At 39.3% G+C, this 22,522-nt stretch overlaps 1 protein-coding gene across 29 annotated transcripts in view; it reads left to right on the plus strand.

The window, feature by feature from the left end:
• TRDN (triadin) overlaps positions 1-22,522 on the plus strand; it is a 233,824-nt gene that overhangs the window by 153,235 nt on the left and 58,067 nt on the right. For 18 of the 29 annotated variants that reach the window (XM_082049372.1, XM_082049345.1, XM_082049347.1 and 15 more), the window contains 7 exons: positions 4,800-4,847; positions 7,771-7,794; positions 9,408-9,458; positions 9,954-10,004; positions 10,201-10,251; positions 10,448-10,498; positions 18,636-18,686. In XM_082049372.1, coding sequence (XP_081905498.1) covers positions 4,800-4,847; positions 7,771-7,794; positions 9,408-9,458; positions 9,954-10,004; positions 10,201-10,251; positions 10,448-10,498; positions 18,636-18,686 — 327 coding nt within the window. The remainder of the gene's footprint in view (positions 1-4,799; positions 4,848-7,770; positions 7,795-9,407; positions 9,459-9,953; positions 10,005-10,200; positions 10,252-10,447; positions 10,499-18,635; positions 18,687-22,522) is intronic. The other 11 variants (XM_082049368.1, XM_082049356.1, XM_082049370.1 and 8 more) reach the window with 11 other exon arrangements.

Genomic DNA, 22,522 nt, shown 5'->3' on the forward strand with positions numbered 1-22,522 from the left:
ATTTCTTCTGTAATGCTGTACTATGCATATGAAGGCAACATTTCAAGATCTGTGAACCCATTTCTGTCCAGCCTCTGTCCATCAGGGTCTGAAAAGAAGTGAAGCAGTTGCTTCTTGCAGAATTAAGTTCCCTTATGCAAACTTGAAGACTTATTTGGTCACCACTACGAAATATTGTCATATACCTTTTGAAATTATTATTCCCACAGATTATATTTAAACTTTTCTTAAAAGTTATTTTGTCTAGGTCACTTGTAAAGTCTACAAACAGAACTAGCAAGGTTTTTGAAAAAACAGAGCTTTTACCTCTATGTTTTATTGCTGTGTGTAGCCTCAAATCTGTCTAGTAAATACCATATTTCATATTCATTTAGATAAGAAGCAAAAATTTGTATTTGTAGGTCTTCATTGTGTCTCCAGCATTTTGCAGAATGAAAACAAACCCTTCCTTAAGAGTTTCTATTACATAAAACAAGAATCATTCTGTTATTTATGTTGTTGAAACAGCAGTCTCAAAACTGAAAATGTTGGTTTCAGCCATCTTAGTTTTACTATAGGGTCAGCCTAATGTTAAACTTGAAATTATTCTCCAGTATTTAAGTAAATAAAAAATTTGTTTCAATCAGTCACCAATAGCTATTTAAAAAAAAAAAAACAAAATCTGCTGTTATCTCTGGAGTAACTGTTAATTTCTGAAAAAATACTTAACAAGTGATCTAAATTTAATTTTATGTTGCTGATTTTGAAACACAAACATAGCCTGTATTCCAGGGGGGGAAAAAGTGATATTTGTATGAAAATGTTACAGTTGTTCCTTTTGCCTCTTAGTAAGAATCACAAAGGAATGTTGTTATTTTCTTCTACATACAAATTTTTATGATGGACAAATTCTAGTAGTCTTTCACGCAAAAGATTCTGTAATGTCACTATGACAGGGAATATTTTTCATCCATGTAACAGAACAGTTCCTAAATCATAATAGGCACTTCTTAGGTTCATGATTTGTTGATATTAGTGATGTCACGATGAAGAGCTCCTGCCTCTGACCTCAGAGTTCAGTGAATGAAGTGTTTGTTGTCTTTAGTCAGAGCAATTTCTTTTAGCTTTAAAATCACTGACATTCTGGAATGCATGTTTCTGATGTAGATGTTAGTTATGCAATCTGACTCTTTCAAGATTAAAATATTCTGACAAATTTGATTGTAACCTACAACTATTGAGACTGCAGAAATATTTGGTTGATGAATTTCTCTCCTGGCTACTTTCAGCACAAAACAATGTCTGCTAAACGCTCTTTCATTTGATTCCAAGGAACTTATTATGGGATCAGAGAAACAATTATCATAGAAGTCATCCATTTGATATATATTATGCCAAGAATTATTATGTCAAGAATTTTGCTGAGAAATGAGAAATTATAAATGGAAATCCAGACTCCATTTAATTAATCTATATTTTTAACTATAAGGTACTGAAAATATGGAACTCTGACAAATTTCTACTTTTACTTTTATGTGCATTCATTCTATTTTGTATTATTTCAGGCAGGGTTTTCTGGTGGTTTTGGTTTTCTGGGGTTTGTTTTGGCTTTTTTTGTTTTAGCTTTAGTGCCTGATGTTCTTCTGCTAGGAGAAAATTATAATATGTCCATGTCACTTAAGTCATACGGCTAAAGGATCGGCTTTTCAAATCGGGAACATATGCAATCACGACCAGTTTTAACAAAGAGATCGTCTTTCAGGCTGCCACTCAGAAGTGTCAAGAACTTTGAAAAATGTTCAGTAGAAGGGATGAAATCTTGACCTACTCAGAAAACTTGTCCCTGTTCTAACAGAAACAAAACAAAACCTTCTTTGGAATCTTATTCCAATCACTGGCGCTATGTGAGCAGGCTTTCTATTTATACACATTGTTTATTGCCTTGATGATAAAAGACCTCTCAGCATTATCAAAGTAGCTTCACTTCCCTTCTCAAAAAGCAGAAGGAATAATGCAAAGTCCTGTTTGTCCTTCCAGATACTTCTCTGCCATGTCCAGATGATGCTACTTGGCAGTTCCTGAAAGTTACTAAAGCTCTGATCTCATCAAGTTCTTTTTTACAAACACTCACTCATAGAAGCGTTGTAGCATTATTGAAGGCACTGATAGCCAGAATACTATTAATAGTACTAGTTGTTATTTTTAAATAGCAGCCTAAACATTTCTCAAGGATGGCTGGTTCCTTCATCATAACTGCACTCATGGTCTATAACTGTCACATGAATTTGAAGACTCTAATTACCTGATCTTCTCAGAAAGCTATGTTGTTTTTCTAGCTTGCAGGGCAGTATCCGGAAAATACTTGTATGTTTTATTCCATGAGTATTCTGGTTATCAGAAACTGAACAAACCAAAACTGTTTTAGTTTTTGCTATAAAGGTTAATCATGCTTTGGAGAAAGCAACAGTTCTCAGTAATTCATTTTACTTTTATCATAGCTGTTTTTGCAGCTTTAGACCCAAAAAATACGTTTTGGAATGCATACAAGTCTAGTTTCTGGTGCCCCTTTTCATGTACTTTCTTCGATGTTAAAATAAGCTTATTTGTCAAGATGGTGAGCACTTCAGCAAGATTTTTAAAAGCACCGTGATATTGATTTGCTCAATGGCAGGGCTCAATTCCCAGATTCATCTAGGCATGTAGGTGTCCAGTTTATTGCTGATTTAAGTAGCCCTGATGATCTAGGCCTAAGTAACATGGAGGTCAACAGCAGAGATCTAAAATAAATGTTAAGGGAGCTTGTTCCTCTTTGGCTTTCTCTATGTCCAGCAACATGAATACAAATTTAGGTACTTGGATAGAAACGGAGTACTCACATTTTTTTTTCTGTGGATCCAGTCAGTCATCCTTTCAGCCTAGACTTTATTTTCAGGCAAACCGGAGATTATTTTCAATAAAATAAGTTACCTGAGGTAACTGCAGTGCAGAGGTGCAATATTTCACTGTTTTCATGGAGCTTGCTCACAAACACCCGCTCACCCCACAGCATCTTGGGATAAACAAGAGCAAGTGGCAAGGAGTGATTGATGTATGAGTTCGTCCATCCCACTCAACATGAAGAAGTTCATCTGTCCATACTTGACATTTCACTGAATCTCAGAAGAGGTTTCTTGCTGGGAACAGTAGATCCTTCTTTTGGCCTCCAGCCCCCTTGCAGACATTACAGAAAGGCCACAGCTTACCAACTGAGCTGCCCTGCTTGGGCCATCAGGCCCAGAAGCTTCAGAAGGCTTCCCTACTGCTTGGGCTGCAAGCCTGGCCCCAGTAGGACCACCAGGACTTCCCTTCAAGAGCAGCAAACACACCTGGAGGCACTACATAAGTCCTTTGAATTATCTGAATTTCTCAGCATAAATAATAACAGAACATGACCCTTCCTCTAAAAGCCAAGCTCTTAATTTACAGCTGAGATTTGCCATAATAAAACATTGTGTTGAAAATATTTCTGTGTTTGACAGGTTGAAACAACAAACTGAGGGGGTATTATGTGCTGGCAACTCTGTAGCTGCAAAGACATTGTTGTACTTAACAGTCATTTGACTTAAATTAATTTTCAATGTCCACTTTATATCCTGCCATTTATGCTGATTGTTTATTCTTTGCACCACTTTTAAACAAGGCAATGACAGTGAAGCTTATTTTCTTAATGCCACTTTTTTGTCTCAAACGCTGTAAGAGGACACCTTTTTAAATTAAAGCAACCCTTCTTATTTGGCATAGTAGTTATAAATTATGGCTACAAATGCTTGGTTTCACAAAAGTGAAGTGTTGGTAGTTCCGTTTATAACTAAAAAAATATGTCTACATATTTGCAAGACTTAACCCTGAATAATTCAATTCTGTGAGAAAATACATATGTTGTCCTAAATATATTCAGTAATCTACAGGAAATCTTGTACAATGCCAAACCTGCCATGTTAATTGTCAGAAACTATAAAAGATATCTGGTTTTATGTATGTTTCCTAAAAGACCAAAGTCTGAAGAGATTTATTCCTTCACCTCCTCTTAGATCATTTAATCCTTAGTGTGAAGCCATGAACGAATAATCTCTGTCCCTTGTCTCTTAAACTGTGCAAATCAGTTTAGGAACTGTGCAAGCTGACGCTTGAGAATAATCAGTTGGATATGTCCAGACGTGCTGACCTGGGCTGTTACAACTGCTTCCCCTGGCATCAGTAAAGGTCTAGTAGCCCTCCCGCACTAGTGGTTTGGTTCACTCTTTTCTCTTGCATGCAGAAATCACAGTATTAACAAGAACCAAGTTAGGTGACTATAACATACAGTCTGACTGTGGCCCACTGTCCTCAGTAAGATTAACTACATGCTTAACATTAAGAACGTGTGGAACTATTTTGCTGTATCAGAGATGCAGAGTGGAGGTTTCTTCTGGTGCAAACATAAAAACACACTTGTGTGGGGAACCCTCACACAACGGGGTAAATTAGAGACCTTCTTGGTTTGCTCTCTTCTCCGTTATGTGACATGCACTGTGGTTAACCTCTGTTTCCCCAAGATCAAAAAGACAATGCTACATATTTTCTGAAAGAAAAAAGTTCCCTGTTTTGTTTTCTTTTTAAGATAGGTAAGAAAATGCTTATTATGTAGTCATATATCAGTGACAAAAAAAAGGTATCTCATGGGTGCAAGTCTTTGAAATCACTTGCCACAAAGTAATCTGTAAACATTTAAGGAAAGCTTTGTCTCTTGAAGCAACATTTCTGACCAGAGGTCTTATTTAAACCTTATCTTTGTTTTGCAGCAGTACCAGGAAAGAAGGAAGAAAAAACAAGTAAGGCAGCAGAGCAAGGTAAAAAAAACCAAACAAACAAGCAAACAAACAAACAAAAAAAAAAAAACACACAAACCATGTTAGCATTAACTTTCTTAAAAGAGAATGGCACAGAACAAAAACTTCAAACAGCTAGATGACAACAACCTTTAAATCCATTGCTCTGCTAGTAATTGCCAGAGCCTGCTGTGCTTATCAGAGCAACAGGGAATTTCCACCAGGAACTGACTTTGTTCCACTCCTCCAAATCTGTAACCCCCATAAAAAGCTTAAAGGTTCTGTGCTGGGACTTTGTGTCTCATGGATCTTGCGAGAGGCTTCCTGCCTCATTAGCCTGGGCAGGGATCAGCCTTTACTCTTCAGTCTTAAAGAGTGGCTTGCAATGAGATAATGGGGCAGAGGCCCCCTAAAGTCAGCTGAGCTGCCTTATCCCAAATGAAACATTAGCCCCATGAAGAATCATGAAGGTCCACTGCAGAAACACTCAAAAGCTTTTGAGAATGAAACTTGTAGGTGTTTTTAGCAAAAAGCTTAGGACTGGTGTGGATGAGACATGAGTGGAAATATCTGGGAGTGGGAACACCAGAAGAAGAAAGGATACAAGAACTGCATGTGTTGATAGCACACAGTTCAACAGGTCACTAAACATGCATACAGCTTCCCAAGCTAACCAGGCAGGAACACCAAGGGACAGTCTACATCCAGGCTAAAACAAAAATCAAGCAACTAAGTGATGATGCTGAACATAAACAGGATTGAAGCCTTAAAGTAGCTAGATAAAGATGTATCTTTTCCCATTATATACACTCATATTTAGTATTATTGTTACTTTCAGCATTATATCCAGCATACCTGTTTCTTGTACACTTGTTAAAGGCAATCTATATTATTTTTACGTTAGTATGGTATGGAGGAAACACTATCAGCCCTGGCTTCCTTTATATGACACACATCCTAATCTATTGTGTTTTGTTAATAACCGACTACCAAGTATTTGTCTACCAAGTTTTGTATTTACTCATGCACAAATTGGCATGGCGATGAATTCGGCATTTTCAGTCTTACCGTACTGGAGTTTTTCCAAACTTGCCAGTAACTTTCAGAATAAAGTATATGACATATTTACTAACATAGTTTTGGTCAGTTGAGCTATTATCCCTTTCTTTTCTCCACTTTCTCAGCTTCAGCTTGACCCAGCAGAGCAGCCACCCTGCAGCAGCTGTCAGCTGCTTATTAGTTGTCATGGAAAATGTTATAATTATGTGGGCCTTGGCCTAGATTTCAGTCATTGTTAGTCTGGTTGTCTCCACACTATTTTCCTTTGCCATACAAGTGCTTCCTCAGTCATCTGCACTGTTTTCCCTCTGTTTGGCTATCTCATGCAGCGATGAGGTGATATTTATTGTAAGATTTGTCCCTGCTACAATGTGCCACCATTAGATGGGACTTCATCTGCAAAATATTCTAAATGTGAGGTAAAGAGCACAGACTGAGCAGTACAAACCACAGTTTCATATCATTGGCAGTGAGCAGGGGTTTCTAAACCATCAGTTGTGATACTCAGGAAGCTCAAAAAGGGGACACACTCTTTCCCATGACAGCAGTCAGCAGTGGCAGCATTATCTCCTCATGCCAGCAGATATCTAGTTTCTGCAAGTCAAAGGAATAGGAGCAATGTGTAATGTCTATCACAACTATTTCTGCATCTACTTCTAAGCATTGGCAACAGTTCAGTTCCATTACTGCACAGAAGTGAATATAAACACTTTCAGACAGCAAGTGCCTCTGCTTCACATTTCTGCACCCTACATATATGGAGCTGCTGCCAACACATTGATCACTCAAGGACGAATGAGCCAAAAAATCTTTCAGGAAGCTTTTTAATATTAGCATGTACTTGTATTTCTCATGGAAGTGTAGAATATAAGGTGATGGAAGTAGCTCTGAGTTATGTTTTGAGTGAAAACTGTATCTAATTCACTGATTCTAGGTATCTGGAAGATCTGAGTAAAAGTGGGGACTTGTTCTCAATCAGGAAAGTATGAATGGACCAGGAAATAGTTTTTAAACTGAAAGGGATTTTCGAGCTTTTTGGGCTAAGTGAAATCATTGGCTCTGCTAGCTGTTGTATGTCAGGATGCATGTCAAAAAAATAGAGGCATTCAGACCTGACCAAAATTAGAATTTGGAATTTAAGAAAAACACTAAATAAAAGGAGACTTATGGGAAAATCTGGAGTGATGATGGCTCTATTTGTTTAGCCATCAGGATGTAGCTTCATTGATTTAAACCTGAAGATTTTAATGATCAAACATGCTGCTCCAGCTTTGACCTCAAATCCCTGTGGTCTGGAAATGGGCTAAAAGGTTATATCAACATTTCAGTATCCTTATCTTTTATTAGCAGTAAATCAAAGTTGTACGTAACATTTTTAACTGTAAATAGGAGAGCAAGAAGGCAGAGAGCTGCTAGAAGTCTCTAGAAAAAGGCGGTACTTTAACTCTTTGCCTTGTTTATTTGAAAAATGGCATGAGCAAGTGTCAGACAGTTGCTAGGGAGTTACTGCCTGTTATTGAGACAGCTGAGAATTAATACTTAAAAGAAATGAAGAAAAGGAAAATGTTTTTTCTTGTGATATCCAATAGTACTAAGAAAAGCGTTAATTACTATCAGTTAAAACTAGTCATATGAGACTGAGATTTTTTCATGCTTTTGTTGTACATCTACAAAGTACTAGGTGAAAACCATTAGCTTTTTTCACATACAGTGTCAAGTGGCAATGGAGTGAAAATGACTTCCAAGATATATTCAAGCACTTAGGGACAACATATATTTAAATCGTTTCATTAGCTGATTGTGTTTAAAATAATTTCCTATGTGAACATGTATTCTAATATTTCCTTTTTGTTTTCTCTTTTCACTTTTGTTTCTCTTTCCTCAGATAAATCCAAGATGAAACAAGGAAGTAAGCTATAGTTTCATATATTGCTTCTCGCTATAACTGATAAAGCAATGTCAGGTGTATAAATGAGAGAAAAAGAACATCTAAAAGCTCCTACTGCTGGTCAGAATTGCAGATTATGGTTGATTAGGCAGACTAGAACAACAAAGAAACTAGACTAGACTAGAAACAGACTAGAAACTAGGCAGACTAGAAACAATAAAGCTGATAACAGTCATAATGGATATATGGAGAAATTCTAGTCTGTTTAAACTGAAAAAGTTTCATCACAATGCTGCATATTCTTCCTTGAGAAAAGAAAAAGACTTGTGCAATATCAGCACAGAAAACCCATTTTAAAAGTCTGTATCTATTATTTTACATGCAAAAGTCTTCTCTCCATGCCTGCTCAGCTCACTACAGGTCTCAGTTATGTATTCTGATATCAGTATGAGCTTAACACTGCAAATCAATACAGAGCAAGTAGCACAAGGCTCTTGTCATGGAATTTGTGCTTCAGGTTGTCATTTTGCCAAGTTATAGCAGAATGTCTAGCAGACCTCAGTAAGTTCAGGCCTACAGAATACGGCCGGTGTTCACTTGCTGCTGCAAGTTTCGTATCTATCTACTAAATACAACCTCCTCTTCCTCCTTAGGAGTCTTGGCCTCTTATGTGTAGAAACCAAGAGAGTCTTCTAACAGAATTCTTTAAGTTCTTCTGGCACTGAATTGCTGCCAAGTTTCTCAATAGAAAGAATTTTTTGCATCATATCTGATGGAGAACATTGTATTTTTTTTTCCAGAAAATAACTGTTAATAGGTATTTTTCAGATAACATGTATAAAACAGTGTAATCAGTGATTAAAACACTCAATTAACGTGTAATAATTAAAAATCTAAATCTCTGGTCTTTCTGACTAACCTGTTTTGTGACAGTCTCATCTATCTTTTTAATTTTGGTGAGGAAGCTTTGAAGATCTTTGCTTCATCAGCCCAGAGTGATGATCTCACATTTTGTCTGAAACAGAATTCTTGTTTTCTATCTGGTTCAAATTATTTCTTAAGCCTTTTACAGGGGACTGCCCTTCCTCAGACAGTAGGAAGTAGAATCTGCTTCAAGAGGTATCTAGTATCTAGGCCTAGCAATCTTCACTACTTGTCTGTAGGCAGAATAAAAAGCAATCTTCATCTTCACCATTCTATTGCTCTCTCAGTTCAATACACATCTGACCCTTAGAAAATAATTGTTTCAATATGGACACCCTTGGAGTTGGTCAGCAAGAATGGACAAGCCCAGATGAGGGAAGCAAGCCACAGCCAGATCTGATGAGTCAAAAGGCTCAGTTCTGTCCTTTCTGATTAAGAAAGTTGAAAAGCTATGTGTATCTCATATTAAGTTGAAACTTGCATATTTTGTATGTTTCTCAGTTGTCAATAAAACACATTTTGTGGACTGAACTCTCTGAATGTAAACAGGTGAATTTCTTACAACTCTTCTAAACACTGCTTTTCACTACTTTTTTTCCAATATATAGTTATATTCTGTTATATGATCTAGATGCTTCTTATGATTAAATCTCAGAGTTTCACTCAGTTATGGCTTTTGACTGTCATATGTGTGAATATTTTTTTTACAGATCCTGGAAAAGAGAAAGAATTGAAATCTCCAGCTGCTACAAAAGATAAAGGTAACACAGCAGGACCTTTTTATATAAAACCCTAAGATCTATGTGCATCAAGAAAGAAAAGAAATCTTGCATTGTACTGGCCATTTTGTTTTTATGGTATGGTTCAGTCAGGAATTTAATACTATTTCAGTAAATTCATTATAAAACTGAATTGGTTTTACCTGAATCAGAAATGCAAATAGAGCCTTGGTTAAGTGAAGCATCTGTATGAAAACTTAAAAGTCTAAACTCAGAATTTAGGAACACTTCTTAACCTTTGTTATTACAAGCTGCAAAGTGAAATAAGTTTTGAGTGATCTTTGTTCTTTCATCACACTTTAAAAAGTTTCACTTTAAGAGCATACTAAAACTGATGAAAAAGAGTTTTGTGCTACACATTTAATTGATATCATGGCTCAGTTAAAAATGATCGGTTATTCAGTCAATTATTGTCCCAGAGGTATCCTGTTATCCTTTTATCAGTCTAGCTTCAAAATTAATAAATTATTTTTACAGAACATGCCAAAGAAAAGGAAGGAAAGAATCCTACATCTTTAAAAGATAAAGGTAAGAACACACGATAGAATATAAACCTTTTGAAGACCACACAAAGTACAATAAAGATTTTAATTTTAAAATAATCATTAATTGGTATCATGGCTCAGTTAGAAAGGAGCAGTTATTCAGTCAATTATTGTCCCAGAGGTATTAGATGTTAACCTTTTATCAGTCTAGCTTGAAAATTAATAAATTATTTTTACAGAACATGCCAAAGAAAAGGAAGGAAAGAATCCTACGTCTTTAAAAGATAAAGGTAAGAATACACAATACAATATAAACCTTTTGAAAACCACACAAAGTACAATAAAGATTTTAATTTTAAGATAATCATTAATTGGTATCACGGCTCAGTTAGAAATGAGCAGTTATTCAATCAGTTATTATCCCAGAGGCATTAGATGTTAACATTTTATCAGTCTAGCTTGAAAATTAATAAATTATTTTTACAGAACATGCCAAAGAAAAGGAAGGAAAGAATCCTACGTCTTTAAAAGATAAAGGTAAGAACACACAATAGAATATAAAACATGTCGAAAATCACATGAAGTAGAATGAAGATTCTAATTTTAAAATAATCATTGTAAATCTTTCCCATGATCAATCTTAACCAATCAACACTTCATTGATTACATTTTTACATAAGATTTATAGCATGAAAAAAAGAGTGGGGAAAGGACATAAATAAAATATGACGAGCCAACTAACACTCAGAAATCTCAAAATTAATTAAATAAATGTAGCAAAACCACTCTGGGTAATAGTTAAGAACTTTCTTAAGAACTTATTTTTTCTGAACAACACAAAGTGTTTAATAGGAGCCAGTCAACAAAATCTGAACTGAATGTTTGCATAAATCTGTGGACATAATAGGAATAAAATTTATGGGCATGAGTGAGTAATGGGTTTTCTACTGTCTCTAAAAGCTCTAGTTAAAAACCCATCCAGCCAAACACCTGAAACATGAGAGTTAAAAGAATCATAGAATGTCCTGAGTTCGAAGGGATCCATAAAGATCATGAAGTCCAACTTCTGTCTGTGCATATGACAAGTCCTCAGTTCACAACATGTGTCTGAGGGTGTTGTCCAGTCTCTTCTTGAACACTGTCAGGCTTGGGGCCGTGACACTTCCCTGGGGAGCCTGTTCCAGTGCTCCATCACCCTCTGGGTGAAGAACCTTTTCCTAATGTCCAATCTAAACCTCCCCCATCACTTCTTCCTGCCATTCCCTTGGGTTCTGTCATTGGTCATCAGAGAGAAGAGATCAAAGTCTGACCCTCCTCCTCCTCTTGTGAGGAAGCTGTAGACCGTGATGAGATCTCCCCTCAGTCTCCCCTTCTGCAGGCTGAACAAACCAAGTGATTTTAGCTGCTCCTCATGCTGTTTCCTCTCCAAAACTTTCATCAACTTAGTAGCCCTCTTCTGGACACTCTCAAGTAGCTTTATATCTTTTTTATCTGATGGCACCCAGAACTGCACACAGTGCTCCGGGTGAGGCCGCACCAATGCAGAGCAGAGCAGGACAATCACCTCCCTCGCCCATCTGGCAATGCTGTGCTTGATGTACCCCAGGACACGGTTGACCCTCTTGACTGCCAGGGCACACTGTTGGCTCGTGTTCAACCTGTCGTCAACCAGAACCTCCAGATCCCTCTCCACAGAGCTGTTTTCCAGCATCTTGTTCTCCAGTCTGTATGTACAGCCAGGGTTGCCATCTCCCAGGTGCAAAATCCAGCACTTGCTCTTGTTAGACTTCATGTGATTGGTGATTGCCCAGTTCTCCAGTTTGTCCAGATCTCTCTGCAGGGCCTCTCTGCCCTTGAGAGTTGGTCTGGATATTTCTTTTTTTCCTTAATTTTTATCAAACACTTCCCACATCTTTTTAATTTAGTCAGAGTAGATGGTTAGCTCAACGGAGTTTCCTTTCATCCATTATTTTTCTGGCTGATTTTTACCCATCTTATTGTTTCCCTGCTTTCTAGAGATAGCTGTATTTGAAAGGAGAAGTGATTTATGGTTAAGTCTTATTTAACGTGTTCTTTAGGTTCTTCATGACAAAAAGATCTACCAGATAGATAGATATATTAATATTTATTCTAATTTATAGTCAGTATATGCTATTTCAAACAAAGAACTGAATGAAGAGTTTAGTTCAAGCACTATGGAAAAACTTTTTAAAAATCTAAAGGAGAAGGAGGAATAGTCTTTTTGCTAGATACATTTTCAAAATCCTGGAAGATGTATTCATTCACTCTTTATTAACTGGGCAATCTCTTTTTGCTTCTTTTTGAACAAATTAAAATTAAATTATAATATTCTTCAAATCCTGTCATTCATATATTGTTCTTCTATGTGTATCGTACTCCTAATCTGGACCAGAAGTGTATGCCCAAACTGTCCTGGGGTGCCATGGTCCTCTCCACAGACTGCCCTGTTGTACTGTTGTTCCCTGGTGGGGTTGTGCTGAAAAATGAGAAAAGGCACTTGAGTGACACCTCTGCCCCCTCCTCCACTGCTTGGAATAGGTATGCTCAGTCTGCTACTCCTTTCAAAGGAGTACTTGGGGTTAGGGAAGGAAGAAATATAAAGAGAAAGAAGATCCAAAATGTTTTTTCCTCTTTAGCAAGAGTCTCTTTAGAACCAATGGAAAGGGGTTTGCCAGCCCTGAACAAGCTTCTGTAGGCTGTCCGTCACTGAATGTTCCCATGGCGCTGCTTTTAATCTCCTGGACTCATGCTCAATGGGTCAGTGACTTCAATCACAAAGTTATTAACAGGTCCTTCTCACATGGCAGAGGAGGTTAGATCTTCTCCATCCAGCCTTCAGAAAGGAATAGTCAGGAATTTATTTTAAGCATCAAATGCAGGCCATGTGATATCAGATTTCCTACTTTTTCGGAAAACAAGGCAAAAATCTCGGAAAAAATTCACACATATTACCGAAAGTGTTACCCACTAGAGCTTCACGCTCCCTTCTTTACCCCATGTAACAAAACCACAGATGCCCAATGCATTACTGCTGCTAACAACAAGATCTTGACCTATGACTCGATGCTGAATACAGCTGTAAATGCTCCCGAGCCCCTGCAGCAACACTGATGTCCAGCCCAGCCAAGCCTGGCTCCTCAGATCCTGAGAGCACTTGCTGATGCAGCATCGCTCTTTCCCATAATAGGCATCAAACTTGCACAGTTCAGTGTCTGTGTCTAAAAATACAGGTGCTGATTAGCGAGCTGAATAGCTCAGTTCAAAATATATTGGCAGCAAAGACTCTATAGGAAGAACTTACAAAGCTGTGTGGGGGAAACCCTTAGAAAGCTTGGTGCCTTTCTAGGTACTTTTCCTGTTGCCTTCTGGATTATTCTGTTGCACAAATATATATTTAGGACTGTAAATCCCCTATTTCAGTTACCATATTTGCCCAAACTGTAGCTCATAAATTAAGTAAAGCTTTATTTGCATGCCATTCTTTCCACTTTCCATCACAACTTCAGGCCTTCTCAGTGGGCCTCTGTAAAGGTTTTCCAGGTTATTGGGGCTTTCTTTTCACTCTTTGCAACTTGCTGTCTTACAAACTGTTTCTTAAATTGGATGTTTCTGGCAAAAAAAAAAAAATATTTTAAAGAACACAGGAAAGTAAGGATTTTTGAGACTGCGTACACATGCTAATTATGTATCACAGGAGTTTGTTACTATTCATGTAAAACCAAATAAAGGAACATTTTTAGATGAGATATTAAATACTTGTAATGATTAATGTTTGCCTGGCACCTTACGCAATAAAAGTGGCATCATCCTACCTCATTCTCTTTGAAGGATTGGCTAAGTTTGGATGAACAAGGATAATGTCCAGACCAAAAATCTTATCGTGAAGCAGGCTATTTTTCATAAACTGAGGCATGGAGTTTTTATTTAAAACAGAGACAGGAAAAATCAATCTCTGAATTTAGAGTTACTGCAGGGATGCTCTATAGTTCATAACCTCACAATGTTACCTTATCTATTTTATGAGGTGAATAAAACCTAAGATCTTAAAATCTAATTTTATTGGCAGTAATTAAGGAGAACACTGGAAGAATATGCTTTCCATTGTCTTGTGATAAAGGACATCTCTGGACTCCTTCTGAATTTATAACCAGCTTTTCAGCTTTTTTTCTGAAGTAAAGAAGAATAAAAAAGCCCATTTACCATCAAGAATATAAAAGCTGATTTTCTGTTGACATAAGCATATTCAAAATAACCTGAGGCCAATTACATTCTAAGGTATAATTTGCCATGTGTATTTTTGGTAGATATCTTACTCAGCTAATCAGAGTAGAAGCTCATTCATCCGGAGTCTCTAACAGTGGCACTAAAAGTTCATGATATACCATATATAACTCCTCATTGAATTTTTCTAAGAAATTTGCTAGAATTACATTATGCTGAGTTATTAAAGTGACAGCATTTGTGCTGTATAGATAATGTAAATTCACTTCTGTACTGTGTTCCATGATTTGTTTTCCAAACAAATGCTCCTTTTTCCCCTCTTGTTTGCATGTTTTGTGATATCTTTGCATCTTTTCTTATGTCAGTTACATGAGGATAATAAGCCTATTTATTTTTATGCACAGATTGGTAGGGGAAATAAGTCAGTAGTGTATATTTCTTTCTTGCTATATCCATAATAGCACATTGTCATAAAAGAAACAAATGCGCTGATTTGCACTTGCTGTGCAATGCTTGTGCTTGCTTTAAAGTAAAAGCAAAATGAAACTGCATCTTGTATGTAGAACTTTTTAACTTATAACACACATTTTTTTTCTTCAAAAGTAGAAAGTTATATTGTGAGACTCACCTAGAAAAAAGCGATGTCTGTTCAGTTGATGTTTCCTCCTATTTCCATCTCCTTATTTGTTGTTGAGATTTGCATGAGAAATAGAGATTTATCCCAAAAAGTTCACAAAATGCTGCTGCTGCTGCTACATCTTTCTATACCATCCTCATAACCTGATGCAGCTTCACCGCTGGAGTAGAATGCAGGAATAACGCAGCAAGGAGAATGTTGGCTTTAAGCCAACTTTGTTTTTCCTCTTCTGTGACCAGCAGGAAAGTTGTCAGTCAAGAGCAGAAGTTTGAAAAGTCTTCAGTAAGTCCCAGTTTAAGCTCCTGAAGATGAAAACCTTCTCCCTGGAAGGGAAGCAGGACTGTTGATCTCAGTAGCCTTGGCTCAGAGGGCAAAGAAGTCGGTGCACCATGGAAAGTGTCCTACATTCATAGTTGTTTCCAAAAGTTGTAAGAGTCAAAAGTGCTGAACCTTCTTTAGAAGCTACAAATCATAGGAAATCTCAAGGAGACCTGCTACATGGATGACCAAAAAAAAAAAAAAAAAAAACACCAAACCAAACCACCCTCAAGGACATATGCTACCAAAGCCACAAAACCAAAGGCAATGGTTTGTGGTTGTGGCTGTAACAGTGGCGGCTGATCTTTGAGATAGTTGGATTGCATTCAGAGATTGCTTCTTCCATGCTCAGGATCAGAGCATCCCCACATGTAGGAAGTCAAGGAAGGGAGCCAGGAGGTCTGCGTGGTTGAATAGGGATCTGTTGGGTATGCTCAAGCAGAAGAGGAGAGTTTACAGCTCATGGAAGCAGGGGCTGGCCACTTGGGAGGAATATAAGGCTGCTGTTAGAGGATGTAGGAAGGCAGCTAGGATAGCCAAGGCCTCCTTAGAATTACAGCTGGCGAGAGGGGTCAAGGACAGCAAAAAGAACTTTTTCAAATACATAGCAGATAAAACTAATACCAGAGGCAATGTAGGCCCACTGATGAATGGGGTGGGTGCCCTGGTGGCAGAAGATACAGAGAAGGCAGAATTACCGAATGTCTTCTTTGTCTCTGTCTACTCTGCTGGAGGCTGTCCTGGGGAGCCCTGTACCCCTGAGACCCGGATGAAGCCAGGTTAATGGAGGAGTTTGCTTTAGTCGATGAGGACTGGGTTAGGGAGCAATTAAATAGTCTGGACATCCATAAATCCGTGGGTCCAGATGGGATGCATCCGCGGGTGCTGAGGGAGCTGGCTGAAGTCATTGCTGGACCGCTCTCCATCATCTTTGCCAAGTCTTGGGAAAAGGGAGAGGTGCCTGAGGACTGGAGGAAAGCAAATGTCACTCCAGTCTTCAAAAAGGGCAAGAAGGAGGGCCCGGGTAATTATAGACCGGTCAGCCTCACCTCTGTCCCTGGGAAAGTAATGGAACAGCTTATCCTTGGTGCCATCTCAAGGCATATCAAGGATAAGAGGGTTATTAGGGGCAGTTAGCATGGCTTTACCAAGGGTGAGTCATGCTTGACCAACCTCATAACCTTTTATGAGAATGTAACAAGGTGGATGGATGATGGAAGAGCGGTGGATGTGGTCTACCTTGACTTCAGTAAAGCCTTTGACACAGTCTCCCACAGCATCCTCACAGCTAAGTTGAAGAGGTGTGGTCTAGACAACAGAGTAGTGAGGTGGGTTGCAAACTGGCTTAAGGAGAGAAGCCAGAGAGTGGTAGTCAATGGTGCGGAGTCTAGTTGGAGCCCAGTATCTAGTGGAGTGCCTCAGGGGTCAGTACTGGGGCCAATATTATTCAATATATTCATTAACAATTTAGACGAGGGCACAGAGTGTACTATCAGCAAGTTTGCTGATGACACTAAGCTGGGAGGAGTGGCTGACACACCAGAAGGCTGTGCTGCCATCCAGCGGGACCTGGACAGGCTGGAGAGTTGGGTGGGGAATAACCTAATGAAATTTAACAAGGGAAAGTGTAGAGTCCTGCATCTGGGCAGGAACAACCCCAGGTTCCAGTATAGGTTGGGAAATTACATATTAGAGAGCAGTGTAGGGGAAAGGGACCTGGGGGTCCTGGTGGACAACAGGATGACCATGAGCCAGCACTGTGCCCTTGTGGCCAGGAAGGCCAATGGCATCCTGGGGTGTACTACAAGGGGAGTGGTTAGTAGATCAAGAGAGGTCCTCCTTCCCCTCTACTCCGCCCTGGTGAGACCCCATCTGGAATATCGTGTCCAGTTCTGGGCCCCTCAGTTCAAGAAGGACAGGGAACTGCTGGAGAGGGTCCAGCGTAGGGCAACAAAGTTGATTAAGGGAGTGGAGCATCTCCCTTATGAAGAAAGGCTGAGGGAGCTGGGTCTCTTTAGTTTGGAGAAGAAGAGACTGAGGGGTGACCTTATTAATGTTTATAAATATATAAAGGGTGAGTGCCACGAGGACGGAGCCAGGCTCTTCTCGGTGGCAAACAATGATAGGACAAGGAGTAATGGGATCAAGCTGGAACACAAGAGGTTCCACTTAAATTTGAGGAAAAACTTCTTCTCAGTGAGGGTGACAGAGCACTGGAACAGGCTGCCCAGGGATGTTGTGGAGTCTCCTTCTCTGGAGACATTCAAAACCCGCCTGGACATGTTCCTGTGTAGCCTCACCTAGGCGTTCCTGCTCCAGCAGGGGGATTGGACTAGATGATCTTTTGAGGTCCCTTCCAATCCCAAACATACTGTGATACTGTGTGATACTGTGAGATCACAAACATGCATAGAGAGTGAAATGGCCAAGCTGGGTAGCTTTTGTCTCAAGGCTTCCTATATAGTCAACACAGAGGCTCCTTCAAAGTTTTCAGTCTTCACACTGGAAGTTTTCTCTCAGTCCCCTGAAGGAGTCCACCTGCTGTGGTGAAGACCAGGCCCCTAATTTAAATAGCCATCCCTGAATGGTGTGATTTCTCTAACAGCTTTAGCCACCTTGGAAGTGAACTTTTTCTGTTACAATTCACACTTCAAGCCAGATGGATGAGTGCCATCTCTTCCTGGTACCATGGCAGCCAGGAGGATGATCAAGGGTTAAACTTATTTTGGAAAGGATTTTCTTTTAGCTTTATCTGTTTTACTGAAGATTTGGTTAACTTTCATTTGAAATAAATGGTATGTTTTCTCTAGATGTTTAGGTGCTGTATCCTGTCAGATGGATTGCAGTTGGGTCTACTCAGTATCCTGCAAGCTGTAATATTCTCTCACTCAAGCCAAATACATCCACAAGTCTATCAAATTACCTCCTAACTTTGGAAAAAGCAATTTCCTCCTAATATTCCCTGATACATACATTTAAGAGGTCAAGGGGCTATTGCTTCAAAGTAAAATAAACTAATCATTTAGACAACATAATGTGTGTTATTCCTGTGCTTGGTGACCCTGAACACACCCTCCCAGAAGGGCTGAGGCAAAAAATTAGGCTTCAGTCCATCAGAGAAAACAGAATAATCCTTTCTGTCTTCTTGAAGATTTGGATAAGGCCCTAACATTTCTGATCTTGTGTCATTACTTGTGTGTCATTACTTGCATTTTCCCCTTCTTTCTGATTTCTCTGTTCTATGAAGTCTCTACAAACAGAGGTATTTATGGTAAATGCTACTTTTACATTTGCTACTAACTTTATTTCACCTCAAAAAATATAAGGTGGTCACTAGAGAGAATGTAAACACAGGTCAAGTTTGCATTCATTTTTATTTACAATTTCAGTCTTAATTTTTAAATATTTTGTATTTTTTCATTTTAGTGTAGGAGAGCACTAAGATCATCTAAGTCTCAAAATTTTATCTCCCTACAGATTCTCTAAAAGGAAAAAATCCCAAGAATCCAGAGGGATCAAAGGAAAAAGGTAATTGCAGAAGTTAAGAAATTCAGAACCTAATATCAGAAGAGCTATTCAATGCTAGAAACAGGTCTTGAGTATGAATATATGAGGATGAAAAACCAAAACCATCCTGGTACATGTTTAGGTTACTTTATCCATGATATTGTTTTTAATAACATTTGTGCTGTATGTATCCCCACTAGCATCCCTAGTAAATGCCCGGGCTTCTTTTAAATGCAGACATTTTCGTTCTGGGGAATATACTAAATGTATTTTTGTACCACCTTTGGATGTTCGTCTGTGAAAAACGAGTTGTCTAAATCCCATAGTGGGTACTTTCCTGCAGGGAAGTAGACTAAATCTGGTCCCTGTGGCTGTGGCTCAAGAATGTGGTTGACTGAGAATGAGACTGGCTGAGGCTACTGACTGATCTAGGTGTTTAAGAGGGACTGATATAAGTCAGGGTTTTTTCCTATATTGTTGTCAATATGGACACAAACATCTCTGATTTTTTCAGTTGCAGGAGGTTGGCCTGCAAGCTGTGAACACAAAGGTCACAAATTTTTCAATAGTGTTTATTTGGAGAAAAACGTATTTGTTTCAATGTGGTGTGTTTTGAACACTAATACAAAGAATTACATGATTCGTTGGCACTGATGACTTTCTGGAGAGTACTGAAACAGCTCAAAAATTTCATGGAAAAAGCAAGGACTAGCAGAACTGTGCACGGTGCCTGACCTATAACAGCACATCTGAAGTTCAAATTGTGATGGAGTTCCATTTTTTTGGAAGCTGGAGGTATTCAATACAGTCCAGATAATGCTTAGCATAGTGGAGATTACTGAGTAGATATGGAGCAAAATTATATACTTTTGGAGGAATTAAGTATTCCTTGTGAATATTCCTAGAATGAAACCAGGGCACCACTTGGGGCTTGGGATTCTTCTCTTTGTCAGTGTCTCACCTGGGCACCACAACAAGATCATAGTTTTGATTTATTTGTGCTCAGCTAACTTCTGGAATTTCTTTCATCCTTGCCTTCCACCTTGTCAGGTACAAGAAAGGGAGAACTAGAATTTAAATGTTTTTCTCATCTGCTTTAATACTTTGTCATATACTGCAGAAAAAAATGGAGATACAATTATGTTCTTGGACTATTCATTGTGACATAAAATATATGAATGTACATTTGAAGGATGAGCACTGCCTTTATTTTACACCCAGCTTGTTTGTGATTTTAAAAGGCTAGATATATGCAAGAAGTGAAAACCTGTTCACCCGCAATACCTATATGGCCTCTTCGATTTTAAAATAATAATGGAGTTCTGGTCCTTTTGTCATTCCTGAATAAAAAAAAACCTCCCACTTCATCAGCAGCCTCTGGCTTTCAAAACCAATATGTCTAGTATTTTAATTGTACTAATGTAGATTATTTTTTTATTTGTGTTCAGCAAACGAAAAATCCATTGATGCCAATTGATCTATAGAATTGCTTTCCTCTTTGTAAGTTATCATTCTTTACTGCCTACTTGAGAGATATCTTAACAGTTTCCTCAAAATTCAAAGAACCTATGACACACTGAAGGCTTATTATTTTGCATATCCAGGTCTAAAAGGATGAATTAATGACATTGGTGTTGTGTCCTGTTCTTTACTTCTATGTTGTTAAATCCATTTAATTTTTGCAGCCTTGGCTGAGGTGACTATGAAATGGTGGCATTCAAGATCCTTGGGGCAGTGAGGAAGGCATACAGCAAGCTCACTACCTTGGATTTCAGGAGAGCAGAATTTAGCTTCTTCTGGGATCCGCTTTGTAGAGTACAGTGAGATAAAGGACTGAAGTGTAGAGGGGCCCAAGAAAGCTGGTTAATATTCAAGGATCACTTCCTCCAAGCTTAGGAGTGATGTATCTCAACAAAGAAGAAGTCAGACAAAAACACTAGGAGGCCTGTGTGGATGGACAAGGAGGGCCTGGACAAACTCTAACACAAAGGAAGCCTACAGAGGGTAGACATAAGGACAGGTAGCCTGGGAGGAATACAGAGAAATTGTCCAAACAGCCATGGATCAGGTTAGGAAAGCTAAAGCCCTGATAGACTTAAATCTGGCCAGGGACTTCAAGGGCAACAAGAAAAACTTCTATAGGTACATTGGTGAGAAAAGGAAGACTAGGGAAAATGTGGGCCCTCTCCAGAGGAAATGGGAGGCATGGTTACCCAGAATACGAAGAAGGTTGAGGTACTCAACCACTTTTTTGCCTCAGTCTTTGCCAGGAAGTGGTCTAGCCACACTGCTCAAGTCACAGAAGACAAAGGCAGCAAGTGGGAGAATGAAGAACCACCCACTGTAGGAGAAAATCATGTTCAAGACCATCTAAGAAACCTCAAGGTGTCCACGGGTCATGATGAGATGTATCTGCGGGTCCTGAGGGAGCTGCCAGATTAAGTTGCTAAGCCACTGTCCATCATATTTGAGAAGCCGTGGCAGCCCAGTGAAGTTCCCACTGACCAAAAAGGGGGAAATATAATCATCATTTCTCAGAAGGAAAGAAAAGAAGACCTGGAGAAGTACAGGCCAGTTAGTCTCACCTCTGTGACCAGCAAGGTAATGGAGCAGATCCTCTTGGAAACTACGCTAAGGCACCTGAAAACTAAGGAAGTGAATGGTGACAGCCAGCATGGCTTCGCTGCAGACAAATTGTGCCTGACAAGTTTGTCGGCCTTCTACAACAGGGTTACAGCATTGGCAGATAAAGGAAGAACAACTAACATCATCTACCTGGACTTGTTCAAAGCATTTGACACTATTGGGCATGACATCCTTGTCTCTAAGTTGTAGAGGCGTGGATTTGATGGATAGATCACAGAGTGGGTAAAGGAATTGGCTGATGGTCTCACTGAAAGAGTTGCTGTCAAAGGCTCAATGTCCAAGTGGAGACCAGTGATGAGTGGCATTCCTCAGGGCCCAGTATTGGGACTGGCACTGTTCAACATCTTTGTTGGCAACATGGACAGTGAGATCAAGTGCACCCTCAGCACATTTGCTGATACCGCCAAGCTGTCCGGTGTGGTCAGCATGCTGGAGGAAAGGGATGCCACCCAGAGGCACCTTGAGGGGTGGGCTTGTGCAAACCTCATGAAGTTCAGCAGGGTCAAGTGCTAGATCCTGCACATGGTTTGGAGCAACCCCAAGCACAAATACAGGCTGGGCAGAGAATGGATTGAGTGCAGACCTGAAGAGAAGGACTTGGCAGTGTTTGTTGATGAGAAGCTAAACATGAGCTGGCAGTGCACTTCCAGACCAGAAATCCAACCATATCCTTGGCTGCACAAAAAGGAGCATGACCAGTAGGTTGAAGGAGATGATTCTCCCCATCTGCTCTGCTCTCATGAGAACCCGCCTGGAGTACTGCATTCAGCTCTGGAGCCCTCAACATAGGAGGGACACAGACCTGATAGAATGAGTCCAGAGCAGGGCCATGAAAATGATCAGAGGGCTGGAGTACCTCTGCCATGAAGACCGGTTGAGAGAGTTTGGGTTGTCTAGCCTGGAGAAGAGAAGGCTCCGAGAGACTTTATGTCAGCCTTCCAGTACCTAAAGGGGACCTACAAGGAAGCTGGAGAGGGACTTTTTACAAGGGCGTGTAGGGATAGGACAAGGGGTAATGGCTTTAAACTGAAAGACAGTAGATTTAGGTTAGATTAGGAAGAAATCCTTCACTGTGAGGGTGGTGAGGCCCTGGAACAGGCTGCCCAGAGAAGTTGTGGATGCCCCATCCCTGGAAATGTTCAAGGTCAGGTTGGATGGGGCTTTGAACAATCTATTCTATTGGAAAGGGTCCCTGCCCATGGCAAAGGGGG

The sequence above is a fragment of the Streptopelia decaocto genome (genome assembly GCF_964273445.1).
Source record: "Streptopelia decaocto genome assembly, chromosome: 3".
Taxonomy (NCBI): Eukaryota; Metazoa; Chordata; class Aves; order Columbiformes; family Columbidae; genus Streptopelia; species Streptopelia decaocto.